We start from the raw sequence: 21,515 nt of genomic DNA on the forward strand, positions 1-21,515 counted from the left end.
CTTGCCCTGCGTAAGGGCGCCTAATGTAAATGATCCCGTAGGGGGCGGGAATCATTTAAATTAGGCGCGCTCCCGCGCCGAGCGTAGAGCGCATGCTCCGTCGGGAAACAAGGACGTCATTTGCTTCAAAGTGAACGTGAATGGCGTCCAGCGCCATTCACGAATCACTTACGCAAATTACGTAAAAATCGAACGTCGCGACGCGGGAACGACGGGTATACTTTAGCATTGGCTGCCCCTGCTATTAGAAGGGGCAGCCTTACGCTAAACACGCCGTACGGAAACTACGTAAATTGCGTACGCAGGGCTCGCGCAACATTGTGAATCGGTGTTAGTATGCAATTTGCATACTATACACTAAGCACAATGGGAGCGCCCCCTAGCGGCCATCGCAAGAATGCAGCCTAAGATATGCGTGGCATAAGAGCCTTATGCCACACAGATTTTAGGCTGCAGTCGGCGTAACAAGGTTCCTGAATCAGGAGCATTCGTAACGCCGGGGCAACTAAGCAATTGCGCTGTGTAACCTATGGTTACACAGGCGCAATTGCTTCTTGAATCTGGGCCACGGTGTTCAAACCACACATTTGAGGTATCGCCACGATCATTAGAATAAAAGCAATAATACTAGTCCTAGCCCTCCTCTGTAAGGCCCCTTTCACACTGGGGCGGGAGGCGCGGTGGCGGTAAAGCGCTGCTATACCGTTGGATTTGCCGCGGGATTCGGCCACTAGTGGTGCAGTATTAACCCCTGCTAGCAGCCGATAAAGGGTTAATACTGCCCGCAATGTGCCTCTGCAGAGGCGCATTGCGGGCGGTATTACCGCGGTTTCCCATTGTCTTAAATGGGAAAGGAGTGGTGAAGGAGCAGTATACACACCGCTCCTCTCACCGCTCCAAAGATGCTGCTTGCAGGAGATTTTTTTCTCTCCTGCCAGCGCGTCGCCTCAGTGTGAAAGCCTTCGGGCTTTCACATTGAGAAGGCTGGGCAGGAGTTTTTCAGGCGGTATAGCAGCTCTATTTTTGGCGCTGTACCGCCTGAAAAAATCCTCTGTGTGAAAGGGGTCTAACTGAAGGGAAAAAGTTTAACGCCATTCCACGAGTGGGCGCAACTTTGAAGCTTGACATGTTGGGTATCAATTTACTCGGCGTAACACCATCTTTCACGATATAAAAAAAATTGGGCTAACTTTACTGTTGTCTTATTTTTTAATTCAAAAAAAGTTGATTATTTTCTAAAAAAAGTGCGCTTGTAAGAACGCTGCGAAAATACGGTGTGACAAAAAGTATTGCAACGACCACCATTTTATTCTCTAGGGTGTTAAAATATATATATATGGGGGTTCTAAGTAACTTTCTAGCATAAAAAAAAAATGTTTTTAATCGGCTCGGTCCTTGGTAGTTAAAGCGGAGTTCCAGCTGCTGAATTTTTTTTTTTCAGGAAAATTTGTTTTTATATTAATCCTAGTGTAATTACTCACGTTTTACTTATTGATTGCCGCTCAATTTGCCAATTTCACAAACAAAGATATATTTTATTCTGCCTTGATAGCATTTTCCATATTGCTTGTGGGCATGTGAAGCCCACAAGCACTATCTACGGGGACAGCATGAGCGACCAGCATGTACCACCCATTCTCGCGCATGCGCAGTATCAACGTCTCGCAGCGCCGTACACTTCAGACGTTGCCCTCACAATGAGCGTCATTGTCAGGAAGTGCCCGCCCCATTGTGATGACAACGAAGCCCTCGGCGCTGCCCAATGGCTCCTGAGAAATTATGAATTATATCTCCCAGGAGCACCAGCAAGCACGGGCACCGAAGGAAATTACGTCAGGCGCCACAGAAAGGAAGTGGCAGAATACACAAGACAACAAGGAGTGAGTAAAAAAAAAAAAAATCCAAATGTTTTTGCTAATGCATAAGGCTGTAGATTTACGCAAAGTTGTTTTTTTTTTTTTTTGGTGGAACTCCGCTTTAAGGAAAACAAGTGTGATCCATGCATTGGAAGTGTATCTATAGCCAAACCCTTTTATTTCACTTTGGATGTAGCTTAGAAACGTTAGAGTTATGGGTGTGCCCTAAGGGGAGATTCATCCTCTCATATTTATAGTGGTGGGACGTTTTTGCTTTACAATATATCATGTAAAGCAGACACGACATAGAATGTTCGGTGGACTCCGCCAAAATGGCTTCTGCAGTGAGACCGATGTAACTAGGGAGAGTGCGCGCTCTAGCGGATGGATGTAAAGTGTGCGCGCGCGGTCCCGGTTGTGTAACACATGTGGAATCTAAGTGCCATGGTGGTGTAAAGTTGGAGTACAGAGGGGTAGACGGGTCATTGTGAAGTGAGGTGTGAGTGTCCCGGTGCCCCATGGATGTAGTCGGGACACTTGTCAGGCTTGTATCAGCCGGCTGCAGGAGACATGTGAGCTGTATAGTGAGACCGAGCAGGACTTCCACCACCAACTCCGGGAACTTCCTGCTTGGCCAAGGACTTCACCCAAGGTGTTCTGTATGGATGACCGGACACCGTGTACAGGAGAGGAGAGCTGGTCACATCTATAATGGTGAGATCCACTATACTGAATGGCAGGGACACTTCACCAGCACCAAATCCTGGGCACAGCCACACTACATCATTGTTCTGGCTGATAGTAACCTTGTCTGTTCACACCTATGTTTCCAAATACAAAGTGTGCATTTCCATGTAAATTTAGGTAGGATTTAGACTGGTGGGGAGGTTACCAATGATTGGCGTGTGGAGAAAAAGTGCCAATCTCTGTATATGTAACACTAACGTATGTACAGTGCATCGAATAAATAAAAGTAGCTCTGTCACCAGCACACCTTCGTTGTCATAAATAAAATCCGCTTTCATTAATGTGCAATCGACATGTCAGAATTGTTTCAGAACCTCAGGGTCCCTTCATTATCATCTCACTTTTGTCTCATGAAGGGACCCTGTTTATGCTGATCATACGCTTAGAAAGACAGATTTTGTTTAGGAAGACAGTGTGCTGGTGATAGATTTTCTTCTGCACTTTCATGGTGCCATCCATTGGTTGGGGATAGCTTCATAAAACTAGAAAAGATACAATTTCTGGGGAAATTGTGCGGCGTGGTCTTGCCTCCACCAATACTCCTGACTGGAGAGGGTGCCCCTGGAGATGTAAATGTGATCCAACAGTGTGTCGAGCCAGTTCGGTCCATTGCCCCATCAAAAACTGCTCCATTAAAAACTACCCCATCAAAACTGCACCATCCTATTTGCCCCATCAAAAACTGGTTGCTATGGAGTGGTTGCTATGGAGTGGTTGCTATGGAGTGGTTGCTACGGAGTGGTTGCTATGGACCGGTTGCTATGGACCGGTTGCTATGGAGTGGTTGCTATGGAGTGGTTGCTATGGAGTGGTTGCTATGGATTGGTTGCTATGGACTGGTTGCTATGGACTGGTTGGTATTGACGGTTGCTCTGGATTGGTTGCTATGGACTGGTTGCTATGGACTGGTTGCTATGGACTGGTTGCTATGGACTGGTTGCTATGGACTGGTTGCTATGTATGGTTGCTATATGCAGAGCATGCAGAAGTTACGCAGAGCCAAAAAAAACTGAGCCATATCACCTCACAGTGTGTGGGAGGAGCTATAGAAAGCCCTCACAGATGTGTGTATGAAGGTTTTTACCTCAGCGTCTCCTAGGAAACCAATGCAAACACACTCGAGTCTCAAACTGGCGGCCCTCCAGCTGTTGCAAAACTACAAGTCCAATGAGGCATTGCAAGAATGACAGTTACCAGCATGACTCCCACAGGCAGAGGCATGATGGGACTTGTAGTTTTACAACAGCTGGAGGGCCACCAGTTTGAGACCCTTGCAAGCAGAGGAAAGTTCCCTCAGCCTTGTGTGGGAGGAGCCAACTCACCTCACAGCTGTTTGTGAGGTGTTATTAAACTCCTCAGCGTCTCCTAGGAAACCAATTGTTTGGTTTGCAGGCTCTCTGTAAACACAGCAGAAATTGAGGAATTTTTTTTTAATACTTGTCCTTCAAATTAAGGTATTTACCTCACAGAAAACACCTCACAACTATCTCACAACTGTGTGTATGAAGGTATTTACCTCACAGAAAACGCCTCACAACTGTGTGTATGAAGGTATTTACCTCACAGAAAACACCTCACAACTACCTCACAACTGTGTGTATGAAGGTATTTACCTCACAGAAAACACCTCACAGAAAACACCTCACAACTGTGTGTATGAAGGTATTTACCTCACAACTACCTCACAACTGTGTGTATGAAGGTATTTACCTCACAGAAAACACCTCACAACTGCCTCACAACTGTGTGTATGAAGGTATTTACCTCACAGAAAACACCTCACAACTACCTCACAACTGTGTGTATGAAGGTATTTACCTCACAGAAAACGCCTCACAACTGTGTGTATGAAGGTATTTACCTCACAGAAAACGCCTCACAACTGCCTCACAACTGTGTGTATGAAGGTATTTACCTCACAGAAACACCTCACAACTACCTCACAACTGTGTGTATGAAGGTATTTACCTCACAGAAAACACCTCACAACTGTGTGGGAGGAGCTATAGAATCCCCTTACAGCTGTGCGTGAGGAGTTTTTATTACCTCAGCGTCTCCTAGGAAACCAATGTAAACATAAGCATGCAGCCTCTAAGCAGAGACTCAGATCCTGGATTTTTCTTAAATACTTGTCCTATTCAAATGGTTGTATTTTAAAAACTATGAATCGTACAGCGAATATCTTTATATTTTACGAATCACAAGACCCAGACCTACATTTTGATGTATAGTATGTCTCTGAAATAATAAAATTGAAGGCACAGTCGCAGTTTACAAATTCCAAAGATGATTTTAGTTTTCTAAACTTTGACCTCCATTGACTTCAAGGTTGCAAACAAATTATCATATTGTGAAAACGGTTTGATCAATCACTTAGCCGTGAACACGTGTGGAGGCAGCAGGGATAGCTGAACGTTTTGATATAAGATTTGTGTAGGTCGGCTTGAAAATGAGGGTGTGGTCGCAGTTTGCAAATCATGTAATGATTTTTCATTTTTAGAAATCCCACACTCTACCGCTCCCCATTCATTCCTATGGGAAAATTTTGCCGCAAAAATTACAATATTTCGCGAACGATTCGGCGAAATTTTCCACACAGTAATAGCCCACCGATCGGGAACAATCCGCACGATTCGATATATTACTCGTCTATGTAGTGTAAAAACTGTGGGAGGAGTTAGGGGGGCAAATTTGGCTATAAGAATAATAATAATATATATGTGAGATAACAATAAGTGCTCTTGCTATGCAAGACCACTTAATAAAAAATGTTGCATGATAGTGGTGCCCTGCCCATCCATACACCACCTCTCCCTCCTGCATTGCTGCTACTTGCTGGCTGTCCATACAAGTCATCCTTCTCTCCTGTATTGCTGCTCCTTGCTATCCCTTCATACAAGTTATCCTTTTCTCCATTGTGCTCCTCGTTGTCCATCCATACGCACCCTCCTCTTTCTCCTGTAGTGCTGCTCCTTGCCGCCCATCCATACGCATCCTCCTCTTTCTCCTGTAGTGCTGCTCCTTGCCGCCCATCCATACGCATCCTCCTCTTTCTCCTGTAGTGCTGCTCCTTGCCGCCCATCCATACGCACCCTCCTCTTTCTCCTGTAGTGCTGCTCCTTGCCGCCCATTAAGGATGAGCTCCGGCGTGTTCGCATGGAACACGTGCAGAGCCCGTCAGGAAGTGAGCACAGCGCTGTGCCAATCACAGCCAGGGAGACATTGTCCCGATGCTCGGCTGCAGGGATCGTGAAATGTCTCCCTGGCTGTTATTAGCGCAGCACCGTGCTCACTTCCTGGCGGGCTCTGCACGTGTTCTATGCGAACACGCCGGAGCTCATCCTTACCGCCCATCCATACGCACCCTCCTCTTTCTCCTGTAGTGCTGCTCCTTGCCGCCCATCCATACGCACCCTCCTCTTTCTCCTGTAGTGCTGCTCCTTGCCGCCCATCCATACGCACCCTCCTCTTTCTCCTGTAGTGCTGCTCCTTGCCGCTCATCCATACGCACCCTCCTCTTTCTCCTGTAGTGCTGCTCCTTGCCGCCCATTAAGGATGAGCTCCGGCGTGTTCGCATGGAACACGTGCAGAGCCCGACAGGAAGTGAGCACGGCGCTGTGCTAATCACAGCCAGGGAGACATTGTCCCGATGCTCAGCTGCAGGGATCGTGAAATGTCTCCCTGGCTGTTATTAGCGCAGCACCGTGCTCACTTCCTGGCGGGCTCTGCACGTGTTCTATGCGAACACGCCGGAGCTCATCCTTACCGCCCATCCATATGCACCCTCCTCTTTCTCCTGTAGTGCTGCTCCTTGCCACCCATCCATACGCACCCTCCTCTTTCTCCTGTAGTGCTGCTCCTTGCCGCCCATCCATACGCACCCTCCTCTTTCTCCTGTAGTGCTGCTCCTTGCCGCTCATCCATACGCACCCTCCTCTTTCTCCTGTAGTGCTGCTCCTTGCCGCCCATTAAGGATGAGCTCCGGCGTGTTCGCATGGAACACGTGCAGAGCCCGACAGGAAGTGAGCACGGCGCTGTGCTAATCACAGCCAGGGAGACATTGTCCCAATGCTCGGCTGCAGGGATCGTGAAATGTCTCCCTGGCTGTTATTAGCGCAGCACCGTGCTCACTTCCTGGCAGGCTCTGCACGTGTTCTATGCGAACACGCCGGAGCTCATCCTTGCCGCCCATCCATACGCACCCTCCTCTTTCTCCTGTAGTGCTGCTCCTTGCCACCCATCCATACACACCCTTCTCTTTCTCCTGTAGTGCTGCTCCTTGCTGCCCATCCATACACACCCTCCTCTTTCTCCTGTAGTGCTGCCCATCCATACACATCCTCCTCTTTCTCTTGTAGTGCTGCCCATCCATACACATCCTCCTCTCTCTCCTGTAGTGCTGCTCCTTGCCTCCCATCCATACACACCCTCCTCTTACTCCTGTAGTGCTGCTCCTTGCTGCCCATCCATTTTTTTTTAATCCAATTTATTTATTTTCTTTGTTATTTCATACATATATATGCCTATTCGGCATCCAGTGCAGTTCAATTGACATACATTATCCAACATTTTTACTTTCCTATAGTATTCCAATGTACATCTCTTTCTTTTTACCCCACTCCCTCCCCCCCCCTGTCCTCTGCACTCTACATAGAAAATCTATCCGTCACCAGTTTAGGTGGTGCAACACTCGCGTCTCTCAACCAGGAATGCCAAATTGCTGCCCATCCATACACGCCCTCCTCTTTCTCCTGTAGTGCTGCTCCTTGCTGCCCATCCATACACATCTTCCTCTTTCTCCTGTAGTGCTGCTCCTTGCCGTCCATCCATACACACCCTCCTCTTTCTCCTGTAGTGCTGCTTTTTGTTGCCCATCCATACACATCCTCCTCTTTCTCCTGTAGTGCGCTCCTTGCTGCATATTCATACACATCCTCCTCTCCCTCCTGCATTTCTGCTCTTTCTTGCCCACCCAAACACACCCTGCTTTCTGTCCTGTAGTGCCGTTCCTCACTGTCCATCTATACACTTCCTCCTTTTTCTCTTGCATTGCTGTTCTTTCTTGTTCATACATACACATCCTACTTTCTCTCATGTAGTGCGGTTCCTCGCCGTCTGTCCATACACACATTCCTCTCTCTCCTGTAGTGCTGCACCTTGATGTCCATCCATACACATCAAAGAGAAAAAAATCTGGCACCACAATGTCTCAAAAATATAAGATATACAAGTATATTAAATTCATCCAATAAAAGGAATCGATACTAGTAATTATTGAGGCCTTTCAGCCTCTCCCATAGGCCTTAATCCCAGTAAAAATCAGGTTTTAAAACCAATAATTGCAGGTATTGATTCTTTTTATTGGATGGATTTAATATAATCATATATGTTTTATTTTTGAGACATTGTGGTGCCGGATTTTTTACTCTTTGATTGGACGTACGGATCAGTGGCGGGGCCTGTCCATTAGCGGCGGCCGAGCGCCGCCCCCTCTGTTCACGGGCGCCACCCTCTCCACCTTCTAGTGATGTGATGCTATATCCATTGCCCCTATCACCCCCTATACATGTGTCCGACCCCTTTCCGGACGCCTGAACTATAGGCTTCAAAATAGGGTGGGCTCCTGGTTGTTTGCCGCTCCCCTCTCAAACAAAAAACCATGAGCCACCACTGGTTTGGATGCCTGAGTACTAGAGATGGGCTCGGGCATGTTCGAAATCCCACGTGCCCGATCGCGCCAGGAAGCCGACACTGCACACTGCTAATCGCAGGCAGTGAGACATTTCCCAATCCGCAGCTGCACAGATCTGGAAATGTCTTCCTGCTTGTGATTAGCCGTGTGCAGTGTCAGCTTCCTAGTGGGATCGGGCACGTGGGATTTTCGGACACGCCCGAGGCCATCTAAACACATGAGTCTCCATCTCATCCTGTTTATCATTAAGGGCTATTTTAGGGTAGCAGCACTATTTCAATAGATGCACATTCATACACATCACCCCTTTTCTTCTGTAGTGCTGCTCCTCGCTGTCCATACACATCCTCCTCTTCCTCCGTCAGTGCTGCTCCTCGCTGTCCATACACATCCTCCTCTTCCTCCGGCAGTGCTGCTCCTCGCTGTCCATACACATCATCCTCTTCCTCCGGCAGTGCTGCTCCTCGCTGCCCATCCAGCTGGTGCAATAACAGTTAGACCGTATATGTAATGGCACTGTTGATTTGGCACCCAGAAAATGCAACCATTATTCCACTAAGATATTACGTAGTTCCCTTTGTTCATTCCCTCCATGGGTCTATTGTCCTGCATTCTGATGTTGACATTTTCTAGTCTAGCACAAGCAAGTGATGTGGCGGTCAGCCGAGGAACCATTGAGCACAGCAGGGGGACACTCCCAAAGTGTTGACTTCTACACAGAGTTCAGCCAACTTATTCCTAATGTAGAGAGCAGCATTCAGTAGCGAGGACAGTCGGGAAGGTAAGTATTTACATTCTTCTTTGATGTTGCGAAAGCAATTACCATATTTATCGGCGTATAACACGCACCCTAACTTTAAGAGAGAATTTTCAAGAAAAAAAACTTCCACGGCCCCCTGCGTATAACACGCAGGCACAGTTTACCCTCCATTTTCAGGGTAAAAAAGTGAGTGTTATACGCCAATAAATACAGTACTACCCATTTACACCTACTATAACGCATGTACAGGTGTAAAAGGGCCCTAAAACATCCTTGGATGATAAGCTCCCTCAATGTTTATGTTCTTGTGTTTTGGTCGGTCAGCATTTTGGGTCAGTGTTGGGTATGGATATGTCGTCATACATTCAAGCTACTGCAAAGATGTGTTTTGGCATCAATCTTGTTGAATGTTTTTGTTTAGTCTAAAAGCTGCTTTTTCTGTTTTGAACCTTTTTCCAAAATGGCATCAATATTTTTAATTTGTTTGTGTCTTTTCTTAGTGCCGGTTCACACTACCGCGACTTGGGATCCGACTTGTGTCGCCCGACATGAGAAATTCAATTGAAGTGAATGAGAGCTGTCTTAATGTACACTACTGAAGTCGCTCCGATTTCACAAAAGGTTCCTCTACTACTTCAAGCCGAATTCTAGGCAACATGTAGGCGACTTGTACCCATTGATTTCAATGGAAGTCGCCTCCAAAGTCGGATCACTGTCTTAACTGAAGCAACTTTACAGGAAAAGAAAATAGTTTACTCAGGCAAACCTCTCCCTCCCACAGAGTTGATTATTCTGTGATTGGCCAAAGTCGCTTGTCCTGGAGGCAACTTTAAGTTGTGTTGTAAGTTGCTCCAAGTCGCCTTGCAAAGTCACACTGTAAGTCGGATTGCCCCTGTGTGAACCGACACTTATACTTCCTTGTTTGTATTCTGCAAAAAAAAAAATCATACAGACACAGAATGCCTTGCAGGTTACTGTATATATTAGTCCACATGCACAGTAGAATCTCAGTACATTGGTTGGTATTAGGACCACAGAGCTCACCAATGAAATACCTTACAGCTAATACCATTTGGGAGATAACAATATTTTTAGATGGGACTGACCTGGTAATCTCTATGAATGTTATTTTGCATACTAAATACCTAATGATACACTGAAATGTCTATGAATAACATAGGTCTGCTTGACCCTTGGTACTCTTTTATAACACTGCTACAGAAAACTAACTGGAAATATTCCACATGTCATGACTAATGTCACTCTTTTAATTTACAGGTTGCCGGTATACACACTCCGAGACACCTCAGGCCACATTATCCAGTGTTGTACCAGTATTTTCTGTGGTAAGCGAAAAACCCTTTGTATTCCTCTTGGAGTCACTGTAACCATCAGCTGATTAAGGCTTAGTATGCAGGCAAGCCTTATGCACTGTAACCTCTGATATACAATGTGGAAAGGGATCATTCTCTCACCATGTGCAGACCTGCATTTTTCTGCACTTGAAAACTCAGGTCTCCACAATGTGATACAGAAAATAATTGCTTTCTACAGTGGGGAAAACATCGAAGGGTCTATAATGTTTATCATAGGTGAATTTTAAATGATAGAGACCGGATATCAACGAAAAATCCAGAAAAAACATGTGATACAAATGTTATAATTTGAGTTTCAGTTCAGTGAGTAAAATAAATATTTGATCCCCCTACCAACCAACAATCATTCTGTCTCCTACAGACTGACTACAGTTATGTGCTCATGTGGTACACAGATTAGTCTTGTCAATTTGAGAAGGTGCTCCTAACGACAAGTAGTTATGTGTACAGAAGACATCTGTCCACAGAATCTTTCTTCCATTTAAACCCACCATCATGGGTGAGACGAAAGAGTGGTCAAAGGACGTCAGAGACAAGATAGTAGACCTGCACAAGGCTGGAATGGGCTACAAGACCTTCAGCAAGAAGCTTTGTGAGAAGGAGACAACTGTTGGAGCGATTATTCGCAAATGGAAGAAATACAAAATAACCATCCATCGTCCACGATCTGGAGCTCCATACAATATTTTGCCTAATGGGGTAAGGACGATCATGAGAAAAGTGAGGGATCTGCCCAGGTATGCAGGGTGAGAGCTTGTGAATGATCTCAAGGCAGCATCACAGTCGCCAAACAAACCATAAAAAAAAAAACCTAACAAGGCGCCTCTAAGTGCAGAAATATAAAACTTTTAATATCCCCTAAATGGGTTAAAAACACTTACAAGATGGTGGATGAAGCAGGTATGTAGCAGGTAAGTGTGTCCAGAAGATGTGGCAGGGCAGTCCCAGTCTGATGATAAAGCTTACAGGGAAGTCCACAAGATAACAGCCAACTTGTGCTGTGAGTGTTTAGGGAACACAATGGTGCTGGAGCCTGGGAATGATGTCGGAGGAAGCGAGACAAAAACCAGCATGGAACACAAAAAGGAAGAGGACAGGAAGTGTGTCATAGAGGCGGGACGCGTTTCGGAACAGCTCATTGGTTCCTTCTTCAGCCAGTGACCAAACAAACCATTGGTAACACAATACACCGCCATGGATTGAAATCCTGCAGTGCCCACAAGTTCCCCCTCCTCAGGAAGGCACATGTACAGGCCTGTCTGGAGTTTGCCAATAAACATAAATCATTCAGAGAAGGATTGGGAGAAAGTGCTGTGGTCAGATGAGACCAAAATGTTGCTCTTTGGCATTGGATGAGAACCTTCTTCCCTCAGCCAGAACACTGAAGATGGGTCATGGATGGGTTTTCCAGCATGAAAATGACCCAAAACATATCACCAGGGCAACAAAGCAGTGGCTCAAGGAGAAGCACATTAAGGTCGTGGGGTGGCCCAGCCAGTGTTCAGACCTTAATCATATCGAAAATTTAAGGAGGGCGATGAAACTTTGAGTTGGCAAGCGATCGCCAAGAAACCTTAAGGATTTAGAGAAGATCTGTTAGGCTGGATTGACACCTATGCAGTTTTAGTGCATTTTGCAGATTTGCACTACAGTCCATTTAAAATGGTTTCCTATGGAACACGTTCTATAGTGCAAATCTGCAAAATGCACTGAAAATGCATAGGTGTGAATCCAGCCTAAAGAAACGTGGACTAAAATCCCTCCTGAGATGTGTGCAAACCTGGTAACCAACTACAAGAAACGTCTTACCTCTGTGCTTACCAACACGGGTTCTCCACCAAGTACTAAGTCATGTTCTGCTTGGAGATCAAATACTTATTTTACTCACTGAACTGCAACTCAATTTATAACGTTTGTATCATGTGGTTTTCCTGGATTTTTGGCTGATATTTTGTCTCTATCATTTAAAATACACCTATGATAAAAATGATAGAACCTTTATTTCTTTGTAAGTGGGCAAACTTACAAAATCTGCAGGGGATCAAATAATTATTTCCTCCACTGTATGTGCCTTATTCACACCACACTTTTGCAGAGAGGTGCGGAATAATTCATCGTGTCTATGTTTAATTGCGCTGCCTGGAACTCCACTGAAGTGTGTGTTTCTTTGTATCACAGCACATATAAACGATAGGAATGTCACCTGGTGGCATTTCAATAAAGTTAAAAAGAGGTGAACAGTGCCTCACGTTGTAAAAATACAAGGCACCGTCTTCCACTGCCTGTACAGAATGGACACCATCCCGCACAGGTAAACACCACGTTTTTATGTGCAGGCCGGTGTAAAAACACTGTCACATTTCCCATCCCCAAACAAATGAATACTCCTGTGTCTAATACTGTAGGGGGCATGGGAAGCTCATATGATAAAAGGTGGCAATTGCCCTTCCCATCGTTCTTGGGTATATAGCTCTACCCATGTATGGACAGCCTGATTGGGATCCCATAGTCCTTTCTGAGTCACTGGTGCAGATTAGAAAGTCTGAGGTTCCAATTTGAATATTTTATTCTAGATTGATGACACAAAGTATTGTAAACATTGCCATGACTGCTAGGAAGCTAGAATTTTTTTTTATGTTAGACTTGACAGCCTGCATGCTTTAAAGTGGTTGTAAACTCAGAAAACAGAATATAAACTGAACAGTTTATCTATTACAGCACAGCTCACTTCTCCTTAGTCTGGCAGGGTAAAGAGCAGCCTGTCAGCTCTAATCCTCCCTGCTTTGGTAACACCACGCTCCCTCATCTTTGATTGACAGACATTAAGAAGAAATTCATGCACAAGCATGAGTGAAGGGGGCATGTCTCCTGCTGCCTGATTGAGATTGGAGCAGGAATTGTTTACCTTTACTTTCTTCCCCCTCATCTCCTTGGGACCAGGACCGGATTGTCGTCACGGCCATAGCATTAGGAAAGGCAGCGGCTTTGGCCTAGCTCTTGGTACACCCGGCGGGGGCCCTCCTCTATGTTTACACCCACAGAGGAGGAGGAGCCCGCGCTCAAGGGACTCACACGCCGTTGTCTGAGGTCTGCACTGAGGGGTTACTGTCTGAGGTCTGCACTACTGTGGGGGGGGGGGGGGTTACTGTCTGAGGTCTGCACTACTGTGGGGTGTCTGTACTGAGGGGGGGAACATAGTGAGTGGGGGGGTGACACCATTTTTTTTTGCCCCGGGTGACACCAACCGTAGTGACGCCACTACAGTGGGGGAAATGTGGATATTACAGTGGGGGGGGAGGAGATGTGGATATTACAGTGGGGGGAGGGAGATGTGGATATTACAGTGGGGGGAGGGAGATGTGGATATTACAGTGGGGGGAGGGAGATGTGGATATTACAGTGGGGGGAGGGAGATGTGGATATTACAGTGGGGGGGGGTGGATATTACAGTGGGGGGGGGTGGATATTACAGTGGGGGGGTGGATATTACAGTGGGGGGGGGGTGGATATTACAGTGGGGGGGGGTGGATATTACAGTGGGGGGAGGGAGATGTGGATATTACAGTGGGGGGAGGGAGATGTGGATATTACAGTGGGGGGAGGGAGATGTGGATATTACAGTGGGGGGAGGGAGATGTGGATATTACAGTGGGAGGGAGATGTGGATATTACAGTGGGAGGGAGATGTGGATATTACAGTGGGAGGGGGAGGGAGATGTGGATATTACAGTGGGGGAGATTTATTTTTTTTTTTGCTGATTTGAAAAATGATCCGAACCGTGAGTTTTTTGATCCGTTGCACCCCTAATTAACACTGTTTTTTAATTCTATATATACCGATCATTTTTGCTTTATGCGGTAAATGCAGCATAAAGCAATAGTGAATTGACATTTTCAGGATCGCATGCCGTTTTTGAGAAAAGCCCTAAATATGTATGCAATATGCTTTTGTAAAAGAAGCCCACTGTTTTTGCCACTTCTGTATAGTTCTTACAGAACAGATAAATGCGTTATCTTTCTTGTAATAATACATTTTCACAATGTTTTTATATATTTTTAGATGAAATTTGACAAGCATGGAAACATATTATCATTTGGTGAGTACCAGAATATAATTTAATGTAACAATTGTTTAGAGGTTCTTTGGTAAGGTTGCCGTGTATGTAATGGTACTACAACCCCAATTCCAAAATAGGCTGGGATGCTGTGTAAAATCTACATAAAAGCAGAATGTAATGATTTTCAAATCTCATAACATATTTTCCATTCACAATATAAAATGGAAAACATGTCAAATATTAAAACTTAGACACTGTACTGTTTTTTAAGAAAAAAAATAAGACAATTTTGAAATTGTTGGTAGCAAATTGTCTCAAAAAAGATGAAACGGGGCAAAAAAAATCTGGCAAAGTAAGTGGTACAAACAAGGAAGAGCCGGAAGGATATTTTGCAACTAATTTGGTTAATTGGCAACAGGTTGGTAACATGATTGAGTATTAAAAAGAGCATCTTAGAAAGTTGGAGTGTCCCAGAAGTAAAGCTGGACAGAGGTTCACCAATCTGTGAAAAGCTGCATCTAAAAATTGTCAAACAATTTCAGAATAATGTTACTCAATGTAAAATTGCAGAGACTTTAAATATACAGTGATGAAAATAAGTATTTGAACACCCTGCTATTTTGCAAGTTCTCCCACTTGGAAATCATGGAGGGGTCTGAAATTGTTATCGTAGGTGCATGTCCACTGTGAGAGACATAATAAAAAAAAAAAATCCAGAAATCACAATGTATGATTTTTTTAACTATTTATTTGTATGATACAGCTGCAAATAAGTATTTGAACACCTGAGAAAATCAATGCTAATATTTGGTACAGTAGCCTTTGTTTGCAATTACAGAGGTCAAACGTTTCTTGTAGTTTTTCACCAGGTTTGCACACACTGGAGGAGGGATTTTGGCCCACTCCTCCACACAGATCTTCTCTAGATCAGTCAGGTTTCTGGGCTGTCGCTGAGAAACACGGAGTTTGAGCTCCCTCCAAAGATTCTCTATTGGGTTTAGGTCTAAGGACTGGTTAGGCCACGCCAGAACCTTGATATGCTTCTTACAGAGCCACTCCTTGGTTATCCTGGCTGTGTGCTTCGGGTCATTGTCATGTTGGAAACCCAGCCTCGACCCATCTTCAAAGCTCTAACTGAGGGAAGGAGGTTGTTGCCCAAAATCTCGCAATACATGGCCCCGGTCATCCTCTCCTTAATACAGTGCAGTAGCCCTGTCCCATGTGCAGAAAAACACCCCCAAAGCATGATGCTACCACCCCCATGCTTCACAGTAGGGATGGTGTTATTGGGATGGTACTCATCATTCTTCTTCCTCCAAACACGGTTAGTGGAATTATGACCAAAAAGTTCTATTTTGGTCTCATCTGACCACATGACTTTCTCCCATGACTCCTCTGGATCATCCAAATGGTCATTGGCAAACTTAAGACGGGCCTTGACATGTGCTGGTTTAAGCAGGGGAACCTTCCGTGCCATGCATGATTTCAAACCATGACGTCTTAGTGTATTACCAACAGTAACCTTGGAAACGGTGGTCCCAGCTCTTTTCAGGTCATTGACCAGCTCCTCCCGTGTAGTCCTGGGCTGATTTCTCACCTTTCTTAGGATCATTGAGACCCCACGAGGTGAGATTTTGCATGGAGCCCCAGTCCAAGGGAGATTGACAGTCATGTTTAGCTTCTTCCATTTTCTAATGATTGCTCCAACAGTGGACCTTTTTTCACCAAGCTGCTTGGCAATTTCCCCGTAGCCTTTTCCAGCCTTGTGGAGGTGTACAATTTTGTCTCTAGTGTCTTTGGACAGCTCTTTGGTCTTGGCCATGTTAGTAGTTTTATTCTTACTGATTGTATGGGGTGGACAGGTGTCTTTATGCAGCTAATGACCTCAAACAGGTGCATCTAATTTAGGATAATAAATGGAGTGGAGGTGGACATTTTAAAGGCAGACTAACAGGTCTTTGAGGGTCAGAATTCTAGCTGATAGACAGGTGTTCAAATACTTATTTGCACCTGTACCATACAAATAAATAGTTAAAAAATCATAAATTGTGATTTCTGGAATTTTTTTTTTTTTGATTATGTCTCTCACAGTGGACATGCACCTACAATGACAATTTCAGACCCCTCCATGATTTCCAAGTGGGAGAACTTGCAAAATAGCAGGGTGTTCAAATACTTATTTTCCTCACTGTATCACCTACAGTACATATTATCAAGAGTCTGAAAATCTAGAGAAATCTCTCTGTGCAACACAACATTGGATGCCCGTGATCTTCGGGCCCTCAGGTGGCGCTCAGTTCAAAAGCCTACATCCCTGATAGTATGGGAGTGCATTACTGCGTATGGAATGGGCAGCTTGCACATCTGGAAAGGCATAATCAATGCCGGAAGAAATATCCAGCTTGTAGAGCTCAATTTGCACTCAACCATCTTTTTCATGGAAGGCCTTGCATATTTCAGCAGAACAATGCTGCCTCTATGATAATGGCAATGCTTCATAGTAGAAGAGTCTGGGTGCTTAACTGGCCTGCCCGCCTATTGAAAATATTTGGTGCATCTTGAAATGAGAAATGCAACAAAGAAGACCCAGGACTGTTGAGCAGTTGGAATCCCATTAGGCAAGAATGGGGCAACATTCCTCTCCCATATCTCCAGCAACTGGAATATTCCATTCCCACAGTGTACAGAGTGTTGTTGAAAGAAGAGGGGATACTACACTGTGGTAAACATGGCACTAAGACATGTTGCTGTCATCGATTTCAAAAGTTTTATTTTTTTTTTTTCTTAAAATGGTGTATTTTCTGATTTTAAACATTTGATACGTTATATTGTTTTTCTATTGTGAATAAAATATGGGCTTATGAAAAATGTGCAAATCATTGCATTCTGTTTATGTAGATTTGACAGTGTCCCAATTTTTGGAGAATTGTGGTTGTATTTTATTTTTATAAAATGGTGTAATACATCATCTACACTTCTTGCTTTGTTTTTATAGAGAGAAAAAAAACAGAATTATACCAAGAATTGGGTTTACAGGCACGAGATTTAAGATTCCAGCATCTTGTGAGCATCAGCTCTAGAAAAAACAAGATCATTTTAAGAATGGAGGTACTTTATTTCTAAGCAGAAAATCATAGATTGTTAAAGTGTATTTCATCGATTTGAAATAATTGTTTGATACATTTTATTACTTTAATTTATTTTAGATTACATTCACTCCATTTGTTATGTTGTTTTTGTTTGTAATTTTAGAAAAACACAAAAAAAAAAGCCATATTGAGACTGTACAATATTACAGTTTTAAGAAAGAAATGGAACAGCGCTGAAATAATACAGAAATGTGGTTGGTCAGTCCCTGGACATATTTATTTTTAATAAATAAAAGTTGATTGAAGGGGATTTAAAATAAATTCGATGTGCCTAAAAAGATGTATGGAATCGTTCATGTCTGTCTTGTACATTTTATGTTCCTTAAAGGTATAACTGAAACCTTTAAAGCAGTATTAAACCAAAAAACAAACATTTATTATATTGCAGATGGCTGTATTTACCTTTTTTTATTTTTATTTTTTTTCCCTTATTTTTATCTGATGATATGGACAGTAAATCTTGCAGATGAGACAAACCATTTACCACTGACGGATGCTTACAATCGTCCGCTTTTAACCCACACTTGCCTCCGAAAAAAGGTTAAAAGCGCCGCTTTGCTGGCGGTTTGGCCGCGCTGCCTATTTATTTCAATTGGCAAGAGCGGTTCACCGCTCCAAAGATGCTGCTTGCAGGACATTTTTTTTAACGTCCTGCCAGCGCCTCAGTGTGAAGGCACTCGGGCTTTCACACTGACACTGTAGGGGAGCTGTTTTTCAGGCGCTGTTTTTAGCTAGCCCAAAAGCGCCTGAAAAACGCTTCAGTGTGAAAGGGGTTAAAAGGGAAAAAACTGTTGCTGTAATTGCTTATAAAGTGTAAACTGGAGTTCAATTTGTTGGTGTATCGAAATCTGTCAAGTGTTCCATTAGCATACAATTATTTTACTCTTTGAAATGTTAGTGGGAGCAAAAACAGTACGGCCCGGATTCACAAAGCACTTAAGCCGACATATCTCGAGATACGCCACGTAAGTCTATCTATGCACCGTCGTATCTATGCGCCGTGCCCGCAATCTGAGATACACCTGAAAATAGGCTGCATACGACCGACGTAACTTTCCTACGCCGGCGTATCGTGGGCGCATATTTACGCTGGCCGCAAGGGGCGCTCCCATTGATTTTCTATGCACATATGCAAATGAGGGAGATACGCCGATTCACAAACTTACTTGCGCCCGGCGCATAATATACACGATTTGCGTAAGGCGTACGTCCGGCATAAAGTTATTCCACATATAGGAGGCGCAGCTCAGGCAAAGGTATGGACCAGGGAACACAGCCGTCGAATTTTACGTAGTTTACGTAGTACGTGAATAGGGCTGGGCGTAGGTTACGTTCACGTCGTAGGCAGTGATCCGTCGTATCTTAGGTAGTAATTCTGACGTGATTCTGCGCAATGCGCACTGGGTTGCGTCCACGGGACGGCGCATGCGCCGTACGTTCGTATCTTTATGACGCTCAGTCCATCATTTACATGGGGTCACGCCTCATTAGCATGGCTCACGCCCACTTCCACCTACGCTGGCTTGCGCCGAGGAAACCCAGCGTAGATTTGGGAGCGAGTGCTTTGTGAATCCAGTGCTTGCATCTGTGCGCTGCGTCGGCGTAGCGTATATTAGATACGCTATGCCCGCATAAATATGCGCTGATGTATGCGAATCCGGGCCATAATGTGTGTGTTTAAAATGTGCGTGTTTAAAATGTGCATGTTTGCTTTAAGAAATCCTATGTTGGTAAAGTATGAATTGAAACAAATAATTTTTTCCCTTAATTCATGTTTTAAAATATAATTGGGCTGTTTCTTCTCTGTCTTACAGTTCTTAAAAGCTGTCATAACACCGGAATATCTTCTAATACTGGATTATCGGAACCTTCACTTAGAGCAGTGGTTTCTTCGGGAACTTGCTCCTCAACTAGCGGGAGAAGGGCAGCTAGTGACATACTCCTTACCCTTTGAGTTTAGAGCCTTGGAGGCAATCCTGCAGTACAGGGTGGGTAGATACAATATTAGAACGTTGTTTTACTTTACTACCAGATGTGTGATGTACCACAGCTTACGCAAACTAGATTCACGCGTGTCACAGATTGGCTTACTAAAGTTCTAAAGATTCATGATTTTCATGCCTCAATTCCTCTATCACAATCCCTTAATATCTGTGATGAATAGGCATTAATGCAGGACAAGGGACCATCACATCAGCAGGCCGACAATGCATTTGTATTTATTTTAGTGTGCTGATGTGGGGCCTTGTGTATGAAAGAAAGAGTGCAGCACTGTGAATTAATGAAACAAATATAAAATGTGAACAAAATAAATAAATACATAAAATTCATAGTAAATACTCCATAGCAGTGTCACCTAGTGTGTCGCCATATAGATATACCTCCATAGAAATTAGTGTTCCCATAGAAATAACAAAGAAGTATCCCCATAAGTGCTCTTCACTCTTATAAGGTAATAAACGGCCAAGTGTTCAGAAGACCTTTGTGGGAAAGCCGATTCCATGCATAAAGCACCCACTCTGAGATACTTAATACTCTAGCCACTTACAGATTGCCATTTTAATTGGTGGTCATTCTGCACTTTAAAAGTTATAGCCTCCAACCGGTCTGTGTATTGCCATGATTCAAGCAATTCTGATAATGCATCCACAATTCTCAGGAATAAAACCTAGAATACGATACCCTAAAGTAAAATTGGCAAGTTTAATGTATAAAAAACGTACAGGAAATGTACTCACCCAGTTACCACAGTAGAAAAGCATACAATTCATCAATCATAAAATTGGCATTCCTGTGGGCTGTGCAGTAAAAATATGGCCTCTGATCTGATTGCCCGTGCATGCCATCACTGACGTAGGCCCCACCCTATGCATTTCGCCACAGATGACAGCGTCGGGGGGGGGGGGGGGGGGTGTATGACGTGGTGTAATGGGGGGGTTTTCACTGACGTGGTGTAATGGGGGGTTTTCACTGACATATGGTGAGCCATGAAAGAACCTTCATTCTTTATTGAGGTACTTTGACAGTCGTTTGCACTATCAACAAAAAAAGGCAATAGTCAATTTTGGAAAAAAAAAAGCAATATTTTTTTACTTTTTGCTATAATAAATTTCCCCCAAAAATAAATGAAAAATATTTTTTTTTCCTCAGTTTAGGCCGATATGTATTCTTTTACATATTTTTGGTAACAAAAATCGCAATAAGCGTTTTATTGATTGGTTCGCGCAAAAGTAATCGCGTCTACAAAATAGGGGATAGTTTTATGGCATTTTTATTGTTAATTTTATTTTTTATTAGTAATGGTGGCGATCAGCGATTTGTTATGACTGTGATATTATGGAAAACACATCGGACACTTTTGCCGCTATTTTGGGACCATTGTATTTTTTTTATTTATTTTTTTACAGCGATCAGTGCTATAAAAATACACTGATTACTGTGTAAATGACACTGGCAGGGAAGGGGTTAACCACTAGGGGGCAAGGAAGGGGTTAAGTCTGTCCTAGGGAGTGATTCTAACTGTGTGGAGGCTAGACTACCAGTGACACGACATTGATCACTGCTCCCGATCACAGGGAGCAGTAGATCAGTGTCCTGTCACAAGGCAGAACAGGGAAATGCCTTGTTTACACAGACACCCCCCCCCCCCGTTCTGCAGCTCCGTGATACAATTGCGGGACACCGGCGGACACGGTCACGGAGCATGCGCGCACCTGAAAGGGAGCAAATTCAAAGGGACGTACATGTACGCCCATTTGCCTGTCTGAGCCATTCTGCCAACGTAAATATTAGTGCGGAGGTCGGCAAGTGGTTAAAGGGTCACTAAAGGAATTTTTTTTTTTTGCTAAATAGCTTCCTTTACCTTACTGCAGTACTG

At 44.1% G+C, this 21,515-nt stretch overlaps 1 protein-coding gene across 1 annotated transcript in view; it reads left to right on the plus strand.

Moving 5' to 3' along the window:
* Positions 1 to 2,236: 2,236 nt before the first annotated feature.
* MRS2 (magnesium transporter MRS2) overlaps positions 2,237 to 21,515 on the plus strand; it is a 42,951-nt gene continuing 23,672 nt past the window's right edge. Inside the window, exons 1-5 of the mRNA XM_040353800.1 lie at positions 2,237 to 2,570; positions 10,334 to 10,401; positions 14,492 to 14,528; positions 17,485 to 17,597; positions 19,453 to 19,626. Of these exons, the coding sequence (XP_040209734.1) occupies positions 2,375 to 2,570; positions 10,334 to 10,401; positions 14,492 to 14,528; positions 17,485 to 17,597; positions 19,453 to 19,626 (588 nt within the window). The 5' untranslated portion in view covers positions 2,237 to 2,374. The remainder of the gene's footprint in view (positions 2,571 to 10,333; positions 10,402 to 14,491; positions 14,529 to 17,484; positions 17,598 to 19,452; positions 19,627 to 21,515) is intronic.

The sequence above is a fragment of the Rana temporaria genome, chromosome 5 (assembly GCF_905171775.1).
Source record: "Rana temporaria chromosome 5, aRanTem1.1, whole genome shotgun sequence".
Taxonomy (NCBI): Eukaryota; Metazoa; Chordata; class Amphibia; order Anura; family Ranidae; genus Rana; species Rana temporaria.